The sequence below is a fragment of the Sphaeramia orbicularis genome, chromosome 4 (genome assembly GCF_902148855.1).
Source record: "Sphaeramia orbicularis chromosome 4, fSphaOr1.1, whole genome shotgun sequence".
Classification (NCBI taxonomy): domain Eukaryota; kingdom Metazoa; phylum Chordata; class Actinopteri; order Kurtiformes; family Apogonidae; genus Sphaeramia; species Sphaeramia orbicularis.
The window spans coordinates 18837707-18852304 of record NC_043960.1 but is presented as its reverse complement, the minus strand read 5'-3'; the positions used below and the strand labels follow the sequence as shown (position 1 = coordinate 18852304).

At 37.7% G+C, this 14598-nt stretch overlaps 1 protein-coding gene across 1 annotated transcript in view; it reads right to left on the bottom strand.

The window, feature by feature from the left end:
• The window catches only part of gmds (GDP-mannose 4,6-dehydratase), a 247147-nt gene that overhangs the window by 57203 nt on the left and 175346 nt on the right, over window positions 1–14598 (bottom strand). The window contains exons 8-9 of the mRNA XM_030132937.1: window positions 2616–2734; window positions 936–1032 (exon numbers count right to left, since the gene is read on the bottom strand). Coding sequence (XP_029988797.1) covers window positions 936–1032; window positions 2616–2734 — 216 coding nt within the window. The remainder of the gene's footprint in view (window positions 1–935; window positions 1033–2615; window positions 2735–14598) is intronic.

Here is a 14598-nt window from a genome sequence, read left to right as displayed (position 1 = left end):
AGATACATGCAGCGAAAACATGCTACATTCACAGTAAGGTCAGGTGTATAGAAAAGGAAATATGCTCTGTGTCATGAATAGTATGGGACTATCAATCATATATTATTACAGCACGGTTCATTTTGAGGCAGTAATTGTACTTTTCTGTATTGATATTAATTTAACAGCAAGGAAAGGAAGAAAACAGGTCAAACAGCATCTGGTCAGTCAATTTAGAAACAAACTAAATACAAAAAACCCAACTCCTGAATAAGAAAAAGCAATATTTTTAAGACAACTGATACTATCATTATTGTCCATGATCAAAATACTTAAACTAATCATCCTGAGCCACATTTTACTGCTTAAGTTAGGTTTTTCGATCAACCAATTTAGAGTGATATTTAAATGTACAGTCCTGTGCAAAAGTTTTAAGTTTTGTTGTTTTTGCAGGGTTAAAATGAGCATACATATTTATTTGTATTTCTCTTTTCTTCAGATACAACAAGATAATACAGGGAATATGTGCACAGCCTTAAAAGAGAACTAAATGGGTTCTAAAAGTTCAAGTCACAACTTATTATGACCCCTGTCCCTATGACAAGAAGCAGCACAGTTGGAAACATCTGACACGTGTTGAATGAAACCTGGTATTAAACATTAGAAAATTAATGCAATAAATCTGATATTGTCTAAATAACAGGGTTAAAGGCTTGTTAAGTGCAAAGGGAGGTCATAGAAAATACTACCAGTTTGGTTTATAGAAGCTGTTATTTCCCTGAACCGTTTGTTTTTACTGCTGTACATACTTCCCATATATCCAGATTGTATCTTGATACAGGAAAGTCATTATAACTTTACTATACGAGCAAACCTAATGTTGGTCAAGTGACTGTTGCACAGTACTGTAGGTTAAAACCCAGACAGCAACTGACACAAGGAGAAACCTGACTTACCACTTCAGTAGGACGGAAGTATTTAGGGTCCACCTTCACATGCACCACGCCTGTCTCTTGGCAAACACCAACCTCCTTCTCATCCTTACCCTGCCACCTGGAAAGACACAAATCAGGAAGGAAGGACATTTTTTCACCACAAAAGCTCAAAGCTCAAAGGATGAACCATCCTTTCCTTTTTCAACTGCTGCAGTTTGGTTCTTTAGCACCTTGTAAAGACAAAACACGTCACTTATTGTCTTTTTTTCCCCTCCTCAATCGGCAAAACAGGCGAATAAATGTGAACCCTCACACACATTTACCAACATATGAATATCATCCAGTGAACAAGAAGGAGGTAAAGGAGCAGTGGGATGGGAGATGGGAGATGGGAGCTGACTTGTAGCAATGAACATGTCATGGAAGTTTTATAATGAATAAAGGCCCTTTCACATCAAGCTGTCATATTTTTGGATTCATTTGTCTGTAAATTTTCTGTGATGACTCTCTGCAGACATGACAGCAATGTTTGCACAATAATTGGCATCAGGTACATAAGAGGGAGTGCAGACACCACTGAGAACAGTATTAAAAATACAATACAGATTTTGCAAATGACTTACTGTGTTTCTTTGTGGTTTAGTGACAACTATATCTTATTGTAATCTAATAACTTTGGAATATAATTATGTCTCTACTTGATTATAATACAAAATGGAATCATGTTGCATTCATTATGATAAAAAGTGTAGAAAAAAATAAAGAAAGTTAGGTTGGGACTGTTTTTTTTAAAACCTATACAATGCTGATTCTCTTGGATAAATGAAACATTTTACTAGATATTCATATCATGAACAGCTGACAGTGCAAGATGTTGAAATATAGCTGAGGGCAAGCTTTTTGTCTGTTGTTATCTGATCTGATGTTACCTCCTAAGTTCATTTTGACTGGCTTATCTCTATGATTGAACTTATCCATGCATGAAAAAAACAATACTGAATTTATCAGTTTATTTATGACATTGCAAATCACACGTCTCTGGATATTTAACCTTGTACCATTGTAGATCTGTTAAACTGATGCCATTTCAGGTATTTTGGTGACCAGGTGGCCATTGTATTTTTCTGCTAAGCATGAATATACATAAAGATGACTTAATTTGTCAATGAAAGATCAATTTTGTTTTCTTTCCACATATTCCATGTGTTTTCCGATAGATACTGGAGTCTGCATCCAAACTCCTGGAAGTAGATTTTTTTAGGTTTTGACACAAGTTGTGCTTATAGTTAGGAAAAGATTGTGGTTTTGGTTAAATATAATGGAAAAAGGTGTGACATACAATGTTTTTTTCATCCCATCTTTATGAATTTTCCCTGGATTAGATTAAACCAGTGTTCCCTTTAACTCATCTTCCTAGTTGTAAAGAAAATATACTGTTTTCACCAAAACCAACAGATTAATGTGCATTGAGTTGGTCGTTCTTTTGGCGGAAACAAAGAAAATATGTTGCATGTGAAAAATTTACATTTGCGTTCATGCCAAAAATACAATGAGCAGTTAAAACACTATGTATGCAATGTATTCTTGGTTCAAAAACCCTGGGATTATATGTATCTGGTTAGCAGAAATGTCAAAAAAAGCAACAAATTAGTCTGGCCGATGGGGGTCTAAATACTCTTGTGTAAATGGATGTGAACTCACACAATGGTCTTCCCCACATGTTTGAAGGCCTTCTCCACAAACTCCCTCACACTGTGCACCTCCCCGGTCGCTATGACGAAATCCTCTGGCTCCTCCTGTTGCAGCATCAGCCACATGGCCTAAAAGAGACAGAGACAGAGAGGTTAAACCGCTGACAGATCATAAAGACAATAAAGACAGCTCGCTGCTCCACACTGGACGCTGCCCAGTTCTATCCTGACAGACAGGAAGTGAACCTGCGACCCCTTCGCCTGTACCTCTGTCCTGACGTCACCACTAAGGCTCATGGGACACATACTGTGGGAAAGGAGGACAGAGCACTCCCAGAGGCCCACTGTGCTGCTGGCACACATGAAAACACACACGTGGCCATGACACACACACACACAAAGCTTCATGCACAACTAACGGCTTGAATCCAGCTCAAAACTACCCTGTCAGACAGACTGAAAGTTAAAAGTATCAGCGCAAAAGTACCACTGGTCTTGACTTGTAACAATTTTTAACTCCACAACACAGGCAGCAGTATTATTAGCCTGTATACCCCAGTGAAAGCGGATAGTCTGGGTCCATTAATGGAGCAGCACTATATTAAACAGCCAGCGAGTGCGTCTGTGCGTGGGTCCATATTTATGGAGAACCGGAGCCAGCAGGTCAGAGCTGCTGACCCCTGCCACGTCCAGCCTGATTAAATGAGACTGAGGAGGGCAACAACAGACAGAATGAAAGACAAATAAGCACTTATATGCACGGAATAATGAAATCAAGGGGAAAGATGGTGGGTAGAAGAGTCCTTGTGCACGCTAATGCTTTGCCAAAAATGGTTTCTTCTCATCGATGAGTTGATGTATGTCGCTGAAACAGATTCCTTTACAAAAATCTCTAACATATAGTGGACTTTTTAAAAACTGTGGGGTATTAATATCAGTGTGAACAATAAAACAATGAGTTTGTGAATTATTTGCATACATTGTTGAATACTACAAAGATTTTGTGTTTTGCTGTCTGGTAAATAAGATCACTACACATGCTAAAAAGCTCAACATCGATGTTTAAGCGTTTTGAATGAAGAGTTAGTGTGAACTAGGCTTGAATATTAGCAAAGTACTAATGAGAATTTTTCAGTCACTCCTCTGATAGTCTTGGGGTTTAGAATAGACCGATACCGACTGAAATTGAAGCTACTTATTAAGGTCATCTAAGAAGTTCATCTGAGGAGCAAGAATGCATTCATTAAAAACATTAAAGTTTCACCTAAAAACACATGGATGAAACAGAATTGCCATGATTCACCACTATTTCCATTGTGTTTGCCTTTGACTTACCACATGTTTACTGTCTGAACTTGCTTATAGCTGTCCTAATGACATCAAATATCTCTATAATCTATTTTTAATGCACTGACTGGATAATATAAAAACTGAATGTAGGAGTCACTCAGTCATTTTTAAACAATCATAAGGTCAAAGCGATTTTCTAGGGGTTGTGACTGAGCTGCTACTACACCTTACCGAATCTGTACAACAGCAAATATCATTTAGTATTTGTTTAATAAACTCATTTTATTCTTTTGTGAGTGTAACTTATTAATGATAACTACAGATGAGCTGTCTGTTGATGACAAAAATATGATTCAATCCATAAACAGAAGCACAGTAACATCAAGTGATCCTTCTGAGGAAGGCTACGGGTTGTAGCGGAAACATGTCAAGGTAAAAAAATCGACTTTTTTTTCCATCTGTCTGACAAAAAAGAAAAATCAATCTTTAGAAGCTCCAAATGTCTGATGTAGCAGGTGAGTGTGGAGTTATACACACAGATGTCTTCTATTCAACACAAAATCTTATTAATAGATGATTATTTAAAGATGGAAAGGAGAGGGTCAAAAAAGTATATGAGGCCAGAATGACTTAAGAGAAAACAAATGACTGACGTTTTAGAGAGACTTTCAGTGAAAGTGAATATGACCCAGAGCTTTCCGGAGGGCAAGCACCCAGTGGCTGTTAATGGTATTACACGTTAATACACTTAATATAGCGCATTGGATTCTTTTTGCTGCTGAGGTCCTTGCCCTTTTGTTTAACTGACATCATCCACATCCTTGTAGTTGCAAAGCCAAACACTGCAGTGCTGCTGTTATTGAATTATATATCACATGCAGAACCCACTTGTACACACATATACACACTCAGTGATTGAATGCGTCTCCTTGGGGAGGAGAGGCCGTCCTATCTCAGGATCGTTCGGGGTCACCTGACCGCTCAACGCTGATCGCTCCCCTGAGCCTGACCTCTGACCTCTCACCCCTGATGAACAAACCAGATTCTCACACTGCAACACAAGACAAAAATGGCACCTCTGTGTATGAGTGACAGAGGAACAAACCAATTGAGAGAAGTATGTTCAGAATCTGTGTTTCCAATTGTTTCCACATTTTATGCTTGTTAAGCTGACAGGAAAACTAAATCATCTCACGAAACCAAGTTTGTCTTCCTGTCAAGTTGCTGCCAAAACAACACAGAGGGAAAAAATATAACTTAGACCAATGCAACGTTTCAGCAAATATATAACATAGCACATTACTGAAGGAAAAATCAGTGAATCAGTGTTGAGTGACAGGTAAATCAAATTCAATAATTCTAACACATGAGAAATTCCAACAAAATATAGCTACACACCATTTAAACAGTGAGGTGCTTTTAAAACAGCACAGTTTGTCAGAAAATGTCTAACAAAATACTGATTACATGAAAAAATTAAACAGAGAGCAATTTATCTTTACTGTCTTGTCAAATAAAGTGGGAAACAGCTGCTGTGTTTCAGTTTTTCAAGCATGGTGATTAGGGTAAACTTACATTAGGCTCACAAAAGTTAACTTGATTAATTCTATCGCTGCGCACAAGTTGCTCAAGCAGACTGTATCACCATGAAAAGGTGTGTTCAAGGTCCGTTCAGGTAAAGTAGCTGAAACAGCCGCAAAAAAAACTCATGGTCACAACATAAGTGTTCTCAAACTGAGAAGATTAAGCACAGTGTGAGGCAGGTGAGTGGATAGGGGGACAATCATAAGGTAGAATCACAAGGAAACTGTGAGTTCTCCAGATATCTGGGATTGGCTCTGATGGTCAAATAAAATCTGTTTGTTTGTGATAAACTGAAGGGTGAGTTCTTTGTCTTCATTAATACAAACAACTTGATCAAGGCCAAAAGTTCACTCATCTTGCCCAAAATATGATTAAAGTACAAATTATGACATAAATTTTGGTCCATTTTGTCAATTGGTGTTACTGTTTATTGTGACTGGTGGTTTCTTTGTAGCCATTTTTCAGTTGGTAATTGATTAATTTTATAAATTTTACTGTTATCATTCAAAGTTATAATTTAGCCTGGGGGTCTTCGGTTGAATGAAGTGAAAAATCGTTATATTCTTGGTCCTTTTTCATGGATCTAGGTCACAATGTAAGAGGTTCCTCCACCAAGTCCGGCTAACAATTTTTTTTTTGTTTTGCCTTTTTAGAGATGTAAGGTTCTGATAGGACAGAAGCAATCGATCAGTCAATAAAATTTTGTTTATAAAGCGCCAAATCATAACAAAAGTTATCTCGTATCATCACATTAACATATAGAGCTGGTCGAAACCAGACTCTCAACACTCAAACACTACAAAACATGCCAGTCTTATAGAAAATGATGCACTGTTCAAGATTAACCTAACCAACACTTCATAACATGGCTCAAATGAGCTGAACCTCAAACAACTATAGGAGTAAAATGTAATATCTACACTGACGCAGCAGTAATATAAACCCGAAACAACAATATCTAACAGTAAAACACTGATGCTTTACTTTAGTATTCCAATAGTTTTTCCACCTCTGCATTAAATAAATAACCTCCTTCAACCCAGTCTGGGCGTGGATAGTATGCAGTGAGTATTTTTCACAATTTGGCACAATAAACATTTAAATCATATAAATACTTACGTCGTTATGAATATAATAAATAGCTACATTTGTATCTGACTTTTAAAAATAAACACGTGCAATGGAACTGATGTTCAATCTTGCCTGAAGATCTGAGCTCCCATTAATTTCTAAATAATTCTCCCTCCTCTATGTGAGCTGGATTAATTATCACAGGGAACAGTGGAATATCAAACACTGACATCTACGCCGTAATACTGTTTTGACGATCTGACTGTCTGATTATTTGAACTTGTAATGAAGCAGGCCTGTTCCCTTTTCCTGCAGACTGTACTGATGGATGTGTAGCCGGTAGTAAACTGGATGGCTGTGATGATGGGAGTTGGGAACACGGCTCTGTTTCTCTTGTAGCCAGAGAAAATGTTTACGGCGGGAGCTGAGTGATATGGCCTCTGCTGATGTTTAACCAGGAAACGTAATAAATAATATGATGTGTGTTTTTCGGCTTATTGTAGTGGGAATAAAGCTCGCCGAATCATGGGAGACATTCCTCTTGGTGTGTTGGCTTCACTTCGGGTATTCCCACGTTTAACTTTAGTCCATCCTTTACTTAAACTCTTTTACATCACCCCACCCTTCCTTTGCTTCCTTCGTCCACCTTTTCTCTTTCGTTCCCCCTCTGTCGCCTCTCCTCCTCCCTCTCTGGGTCTCTCAGGACGGCTCTGCTTCATTAGCGATCTGATAAACAGCCCAGAGGTTCAGCCCTTCACTCTGAACCCACACCTTCCTGTTCACATGGCCACAGGATGACCCCCATCACACACTCTGCACTCGACTCTACCTCAGAGACTGATACTGACCCCTGCAACCACCCCGAACCCCTTTACCTGAATCATATTCTGAAACACACAAGGGGGAAACCTGGTGACCAAAGTTCAACTGCTGTGGTTTGTTCACAGGCGAGAAAAACATGTGAGAAGTGTCTGTTAAAAGTTGCTGTAAAGGTTAGATCCTTATCGGTACAACTAACAGAAAAAAACACAGCTAAACACACTTCAAGTGCCAACAAATGTGTTAGTGACATTTCGGCCTTGTTTATCACACTTTTACATCATAATCAACCTGAAGTTGTGTAGGAATTCCACATTAAAACACCTAAAAGGCCAATGTTATAAATGTTTAGATCAAAAGTTGCGATCAATGTTGAAATTTAGAAATGCAATGGCTAATTCCATTTTATCAGTTGTCAGAGGTGTCATATTTTCTTTGACTAACAATGTTTCACTTTATACACTGGAGTTTCATTAGAATTAAAGTATATATTTCACTGAAATGAATGTGCATCAATTAACATAATGAAAATAGTATTTGAATGTGTTGCCTTGTGAGTAACCATGAGTCACTTTGGCATAAAATTTATTTATAGGCTTAAATTTCTTCAAAATGTAATTAGATTTTCATAATTACACAATAAAAATCTGTATCCCAGAGATAAGAATGGAACATTTCATACATTGCTTATGGGATACAAGGGCTTAGGTTCAACATATTGGAATACTGCAAGAGTATCAAAAATCTACTTTGAGGAAAACTATCACACAAACACAGAAACATATATCTTTACTTTTTCATGCAGAATTCACAGTGGGACCTGTAGTGGCATTTATGAGTCATTTTAACATCCAACATTGACCTATTAATTATGTTTTGTGCAATCAGAGCAAAAAAACTGCATATAACTGTAAAAAAACAAAAAAATGATTCTGACACAGCTACCTGGATCTCAACTAGTACTATAAAACAGTATAGTGTTTTTATAAATCACATCAACAAGCATTGCTATACTGAAGTATATTGACATTTTCTTACATTCCTAAAGAGTCATCAATAAATCAACAAGAAAAGTGTGGTACTTCCACAGCCGCTTCAACAGATTTGAAGACTTCAGCAGCGGTGACTGCCACTTTTTAAAGAGAGAGTATTATATTTAATCCTTTCCATATGCCCCTGTCAGATAGAGCACAGATAGAGCACAGGGCTGCGGGAAAATCCCCATTGGAAACCAAAGTGAGCCTGCTGACTCAGAAAACTCCTGTAAAGGTCAGACAGTGCACTCTCACCGCTCTGATACTAAAAAGAGAAAAACTGACGAGGACAGTTCAGGTGTTAACTAGTTCACATTCAACCAGAATCATATGGGTTTGATCCTGTGGGCTGAGGTGAGAGCTGGTTGGAAATCAGCAGCAGGACAGTACCCATCATAGGAGGTTGGGGATTCACTTTTTGCAATAAATAAATAAATAAATAAATAAATAAATAAATAAATGACAATGAAAAAAAAAAAAAGCTGTTTATACATGGACCGCACTTCTTCATACTGATAAGAGATTCGACTAAAAATTGAAAAAAGGATGTATATTTACATGTCCCGAAGCATCTAATCAGAATACACTTATTGTGAGATGTGCAAAGCAGTTCTGCCTGCTGTGAAAGGTCCAAACTGTCAAAATTGTATATGACTGTAAAACCTAAAACCATCTGAGCTCAAACCACTTTTACTATGACTTTGGTAATGTGTGACCTTCAAATGTTTCCAGCAGAATCTAAGTCGGTCGGGCGGCAGTGACATCACTGACCACCGATGTCAGTTGTAAATATTAAACATGTAGAAACAGATCTGTGGGAGGACAACTGGAAATGACTGGATGTAGCCTCACAGTTGTTATGTGTGTGCCTAGTTGAAAATCGCCACAGAAGAGTTTTATTTTGTTACTGCCATATTTACGCCTCTGCTGGAAACTCATCATGTCACCTAATGCTACTCCGATGTCGAGAATAGATTTAGTCCAACTAAAGAGAAACAACAGATTAAATATGCCTACGATTATTTGGACCATCCCAAGGACAAAGCGGTTCAGAAAATGGATGGATGGATGGTTGATTATTAGGTGCTAATATTTGCCTATTAAATGTGTTATCAACCTGTCTGAAAACTCCTTCCAACATTAATTTTTATTTAAATCAATGATGCATAAACAGCATGATATGTTAAATACTAGAGTTGTGTTAATGAGCTGTCATTGTATTGTTGTGTATTGTCACCTTTTTGAGGCAGTCGTTGCATCTTGTATATAGTAGTTGACGTGTCATAGCATCAGTATTTTTTGGTGGGTTGGTACATCTTTTGACTTCAGGGTAAGAATAAATTTATACTGTTTCTGAGCCCTTTATCAGCTCTTATGTACATCATCTGGTACAAATAGTGCATTTGTTTTTGGAAAAGATTAAAATGATAGTATAATGGAGTCTTTACAAGAAACTAAAGTAAATATGACAAAAGAATGAATTGTTGGAGCTCAGATACATTACGAAGGAAAGGAAAAAAGAGCAAATCTATCATTTAAAAGTTTCTTTTTATCATCTTTTTCTATTTTGGGGATTATATGAGGCATTATTGTTCTTTTACTATGATTGTTAAAGGGGTCATATTTGGCTAAACCCAATTTTGTTCATCTTTGGTACATTTATTTGTGCATTTGGATTTCTGCAACCTTGTTTTAATTCCAGCTTAATTTGTCACATCTATAACTAGTTACATCATGACATTTGCACACATAAGGTCAAGACTTCTGACGAACATTTCTCCGAGTACTCCTTTATTGTTTATCAGCAGCAGCAGTTGTACCCCATACTGAAAATATGTCCAAACTTTGAGCCGATTACCTAAAATGCTCAGTTGTTGGTTGAACGGGAAAGAGCAGCACAGCCAACAACCTGGAGGGGGTGTCATTACTCAGAAATATGGTTAAAGATGGACCTGTGGAGTTGAATTACTGAAGAATTCAGACCAAAGCATAGCCTTTACAGTTTATGTAGACCACAGGGGAATGTTTTAAAATGCATAATTCTATTTAAAAAAAAGCAAATATCACTCCTTTAAGGAAATTAGGGACCATGTAAACGTAGCTAATGCTTTTAAAGGTTCAGAGCAAACACACTTCAAAACTGCTGCTCAAATGACAGCTTATCAGGGCCTCCCTCCTCCGTAACCCCTTCTGTCTCACCTCCCTCCCAGCATCCCATGGCCCCTCAGTCCTCCATCGCTGGCTGCTTGACTACCGCTGACATGTGGAATGGCTCACAGTAAACACTTAATGTCACCGCTATTATGGCCACAGAAAGCCATCAGCTCCAATCACAGCCTGCTAATGCCATTAACCTCTGGGTTCACACACACACAGATCCACATGTGGGTAAATGCAAGGAGAAAAAACACACTTTCCAACTGAATAGCGAAGTCTCTTTTGCATAAAATCACAAATATGCAGGGATATGCGCAGAATACCACTTAAAGGGAAAGTGCTTTTAGTTTGGCATTTCCAACAAACATCATGAAGACTAAATGGAAGGGCTGCCTTACATTTCTAATCTCCTAACACCACTTGAGTGTGTGTGGATCTTTGCGGCCAGAGTTTTCATATAGAATCAGCCTAGACAGTGCTGCAGAGGGTTTAGGACAAGCTGCAAGTTCATGTGTTCACAACTGCTGGCTTTTCCAGATCATTTGTAGCTTAAGAGGTCTTCAGCTTTGTTCCACAATACACTCACACAGCTGCCAGACAAGAATGTTAAAGCCTGAAAAATAAGAAGAAAAGTGATCTTATAATGGCGAGGACGAGAGGAAAGCCTTGAATTGGAGCAGACGCAGCTCCAGCCTGACAGCCCCACTCCATACATACCACTGATAATGGGATTAATGACCAGCAATCACAGCTATGATACAAGACATTCATGTGCAAAATGTGAATTAGACGTCACAGTTCAGCTTGCAAACGGTCTTGCTCATGTACGTCATGAGTTGGTGTTATCAGCTGGTCTTTTCAGAGCCACATTCATCAAGCCCGCTACTTCCCGGATACTCCTGCAATCATCTGCAGCCATCTTGTACTGAGATTAGGCAAATGGTATTGAAATTACAACTCCAGAATGACCTAGGGCCCAGGACCGATACCGAACTGAGGTCAGATAACCTTCTACTGTTAGACGTACTCTGTTTACAGAGTGCTATATTTAACTTCAAATTCATCCTGTTTCTAATTAAAACCTTGTTTTGCATCATAATAATTCCGAGAATGACAAGGACCAGGGGTTACGTCCCCCGTATTCTCATTTATCGATATTTATATATCGTGGCTGCTGTTGTGACTTTAACAGCCTGGCATTTAGTTAAATGCCGGTCCTTAACCTTCTGAACTTAAGGCAAATATTTTGTCCTTATTATATAAATAAGTGCAGAATGACACAAAGTTGTAGTGTTGCAAATGAATAAACCCATGAAGTTCTTACTATGAAGACTTAATTTGAAAACCATGGTGTTCCTTGTGAAACTAGCACTTTCACATCCAAAATATACTTTCCAGTATTGTACAGCGTGGATAAACAGGAACATGTCTAGTGTAGTAGTGTGGACTGAATACATTAACCCATAAAGACCCAGTGCTACATTTGTGGCAGTTCCCACATGATTTTTTCTCAATATTTAACCTATTTTAAGTGTTTTATTACCACTTATTGTAATATTATCCTTTTTATGTTGAGTTTTTTCAGGGTAAATCATGTATTTTCCTATATTTAATTCACTGATCCTGTAGATGTTCATTAAAGCCCAGAGTAAATTCAAAGGTTATTATATCAGCAACAGAGAAAACTGAAGAAAAAGTGACTTTTTCAGTAACACATCATTAACGAAACATAAAAAACAAGTGTGTCCATCCACTGTCATTGATCCAACTCCATGGGTTTTACTGGTGAATCAATGCTGTAGAAGTTGACAGTGTTTCCATGGTAACTACGGAGGCTCTGAATGTCCAAATGGGTCATATCTGATGACCATGAAAAGATGACAAACTGTGTTTTATTTACATGGATTGACAGGATCAGTGGATCAACAGCTATTAAACAGTTTAGATCAGTAGATGATTTTGTTTGCCAGTGGCTCTTTGGGTCTTTATGGGTTAAACTGAGAACATTTGGGATCCTTCATGGAGACAAATATTCTGCAGCTGAAATCTATAAAACTAAGTGGAATAGACATGCAAGTCTTTCAGAGCTGTTAGTAGTAGGGCTGCCCCCTGAAAGGTGATGATTCCAATCATGTGTTGAGTCCCTCAGAGGACTCAGATTATTCAACAAGAGCAGCTGGAAATAAGGCAAATAGAGTTATAAATATATTTCTATAGGGGCTATCTGGAGGACAAAATGAAAAATAATGAACTAAAATTAATGTGACAAGAACTGGTGGTGAGTTGATCAGAAAAGCTGAACTCTGGACAAACATGGATCTTCATTTACACAGTGAAGTGGGAATCTGGGCTCCGAGTGGGTTTTCAATTCATGTGCCAAGTGTCCATAATCTATGTATCATTTGTTCTTTTCATATTCAACTGAGAATCCACAATCGGAAAACAAAAAAATGACTCGTTATTTCATTATTCATGTACAAATCAAAACTCAACAAATGAGCTGTTTTTCATTCTTTCAATGTTGTGCACAAATTAAAAACTGGAAATAAGCAAATGGACCAAATGTCGGGTTTCATATTGACATTTTTGATATCTGATTTGTTATGACCCAGAAGTTACTGACTTCTGCGGGTGTTACGCGAAGTGGGTTCTACTTAGATTAGCTACCATGGTCCCACTGTGTTAGACAAAACAACAATACCTGGAAGATCCTGCTGATTTTTTTAGTTGTCATGTTGTCCTCCTAGAGGGTAACCCGTTTGCTGCCTCTGAATAACACAAAATTCTCCATTACCGCAGAATGCATTAGGTAGAATGATAGCAAACCCACGATTGTCCAGCTCAGCACACAAAGAAGTCAGTAACTCCTGGTTCATACCAAATCGGATGTCAAAAATGCCAACACGAAACCCGACATTTGGTCCATTTGCTAATTTCACATTTTAAATTTGTGCATACAATCGAATGAATGAAAAACAACTCTTTTAAAAAGTTTTATTTGTACACGAATGATGACATAACAAATCATTTTTTCATTTTCCGATTGTGGATTCTCAATTGAATATGAAAAGAATGAATGATACACGGATTGTCCAGGCCTTTAGTGACCCACACCAGAGACAGTGCACCTATGGAACAGTAATGTAAGTGTCCTAAGGCTGGATCGTGGAGGAGATAAATCGACCTGTGGAGCTGAACACATCTGGATGTTATATTACCATAAGCATTTTCAGTCTTTGAATAGAAGTGGTCATGACAGGGCTGTATGTTTATAAATGTAGCTGCTTTTGAATCAAGTCATAAATGTTCAAAAATAGTCACATTTCTCACAATTTGCATTTGATAATATTAATATGAACAAAATAATCACTGAAATTTAGGTGAACTCATTTCTCTACTAGATAATCTATGGATGTAGGAAGAAAATACTCTAAAAAAAAAAAACTTAAGCAGCCAAATCTGATTGGACTGAATAAAACCTAAGTTTATGAAAGTCCAAGTTTGTGCAGAAGTTTGTGCAATCACTCTAATTGTTCAGTTGCTACTAGAGAAACACATGTTATGTTTGGCCATTCTGGACACAAACACTGTATTAAATATGCACTGATGTCTGCAAGAAGGATTATTCCTGACTTTTTCTTTAGTGTACCACCTAAATGTCTTTGGCAAAGTCCACAGAGTGCAGCCTGATGCCAGAAAACAACAAGTTCTGTTTCAGTCTTATCTATCACCGTAATCATCATATTTTTGGCAGTGACTTGTTCTCAGCCAGCCTTGCTGTTAAGCAACAAGATGTTTCACAGCATCACACCCTTAAGGGATTTAAACAATTTCACTGTTTGGATATAAAAACAAAGGTTTATTTATTTTTCACCTTTATTTGACTGAGGCATCCATAACCATGCACTGTGTTGACAGTGTAACAGGATAGCATATTTGTATTTGTGTACTGAGTGTAGTAGGATACAGTATTTGTATTTGTGTACTCGGTGTAGTAGGATACAGTATTTGTATTTGTGTACTCGGTGTAGTAGGATA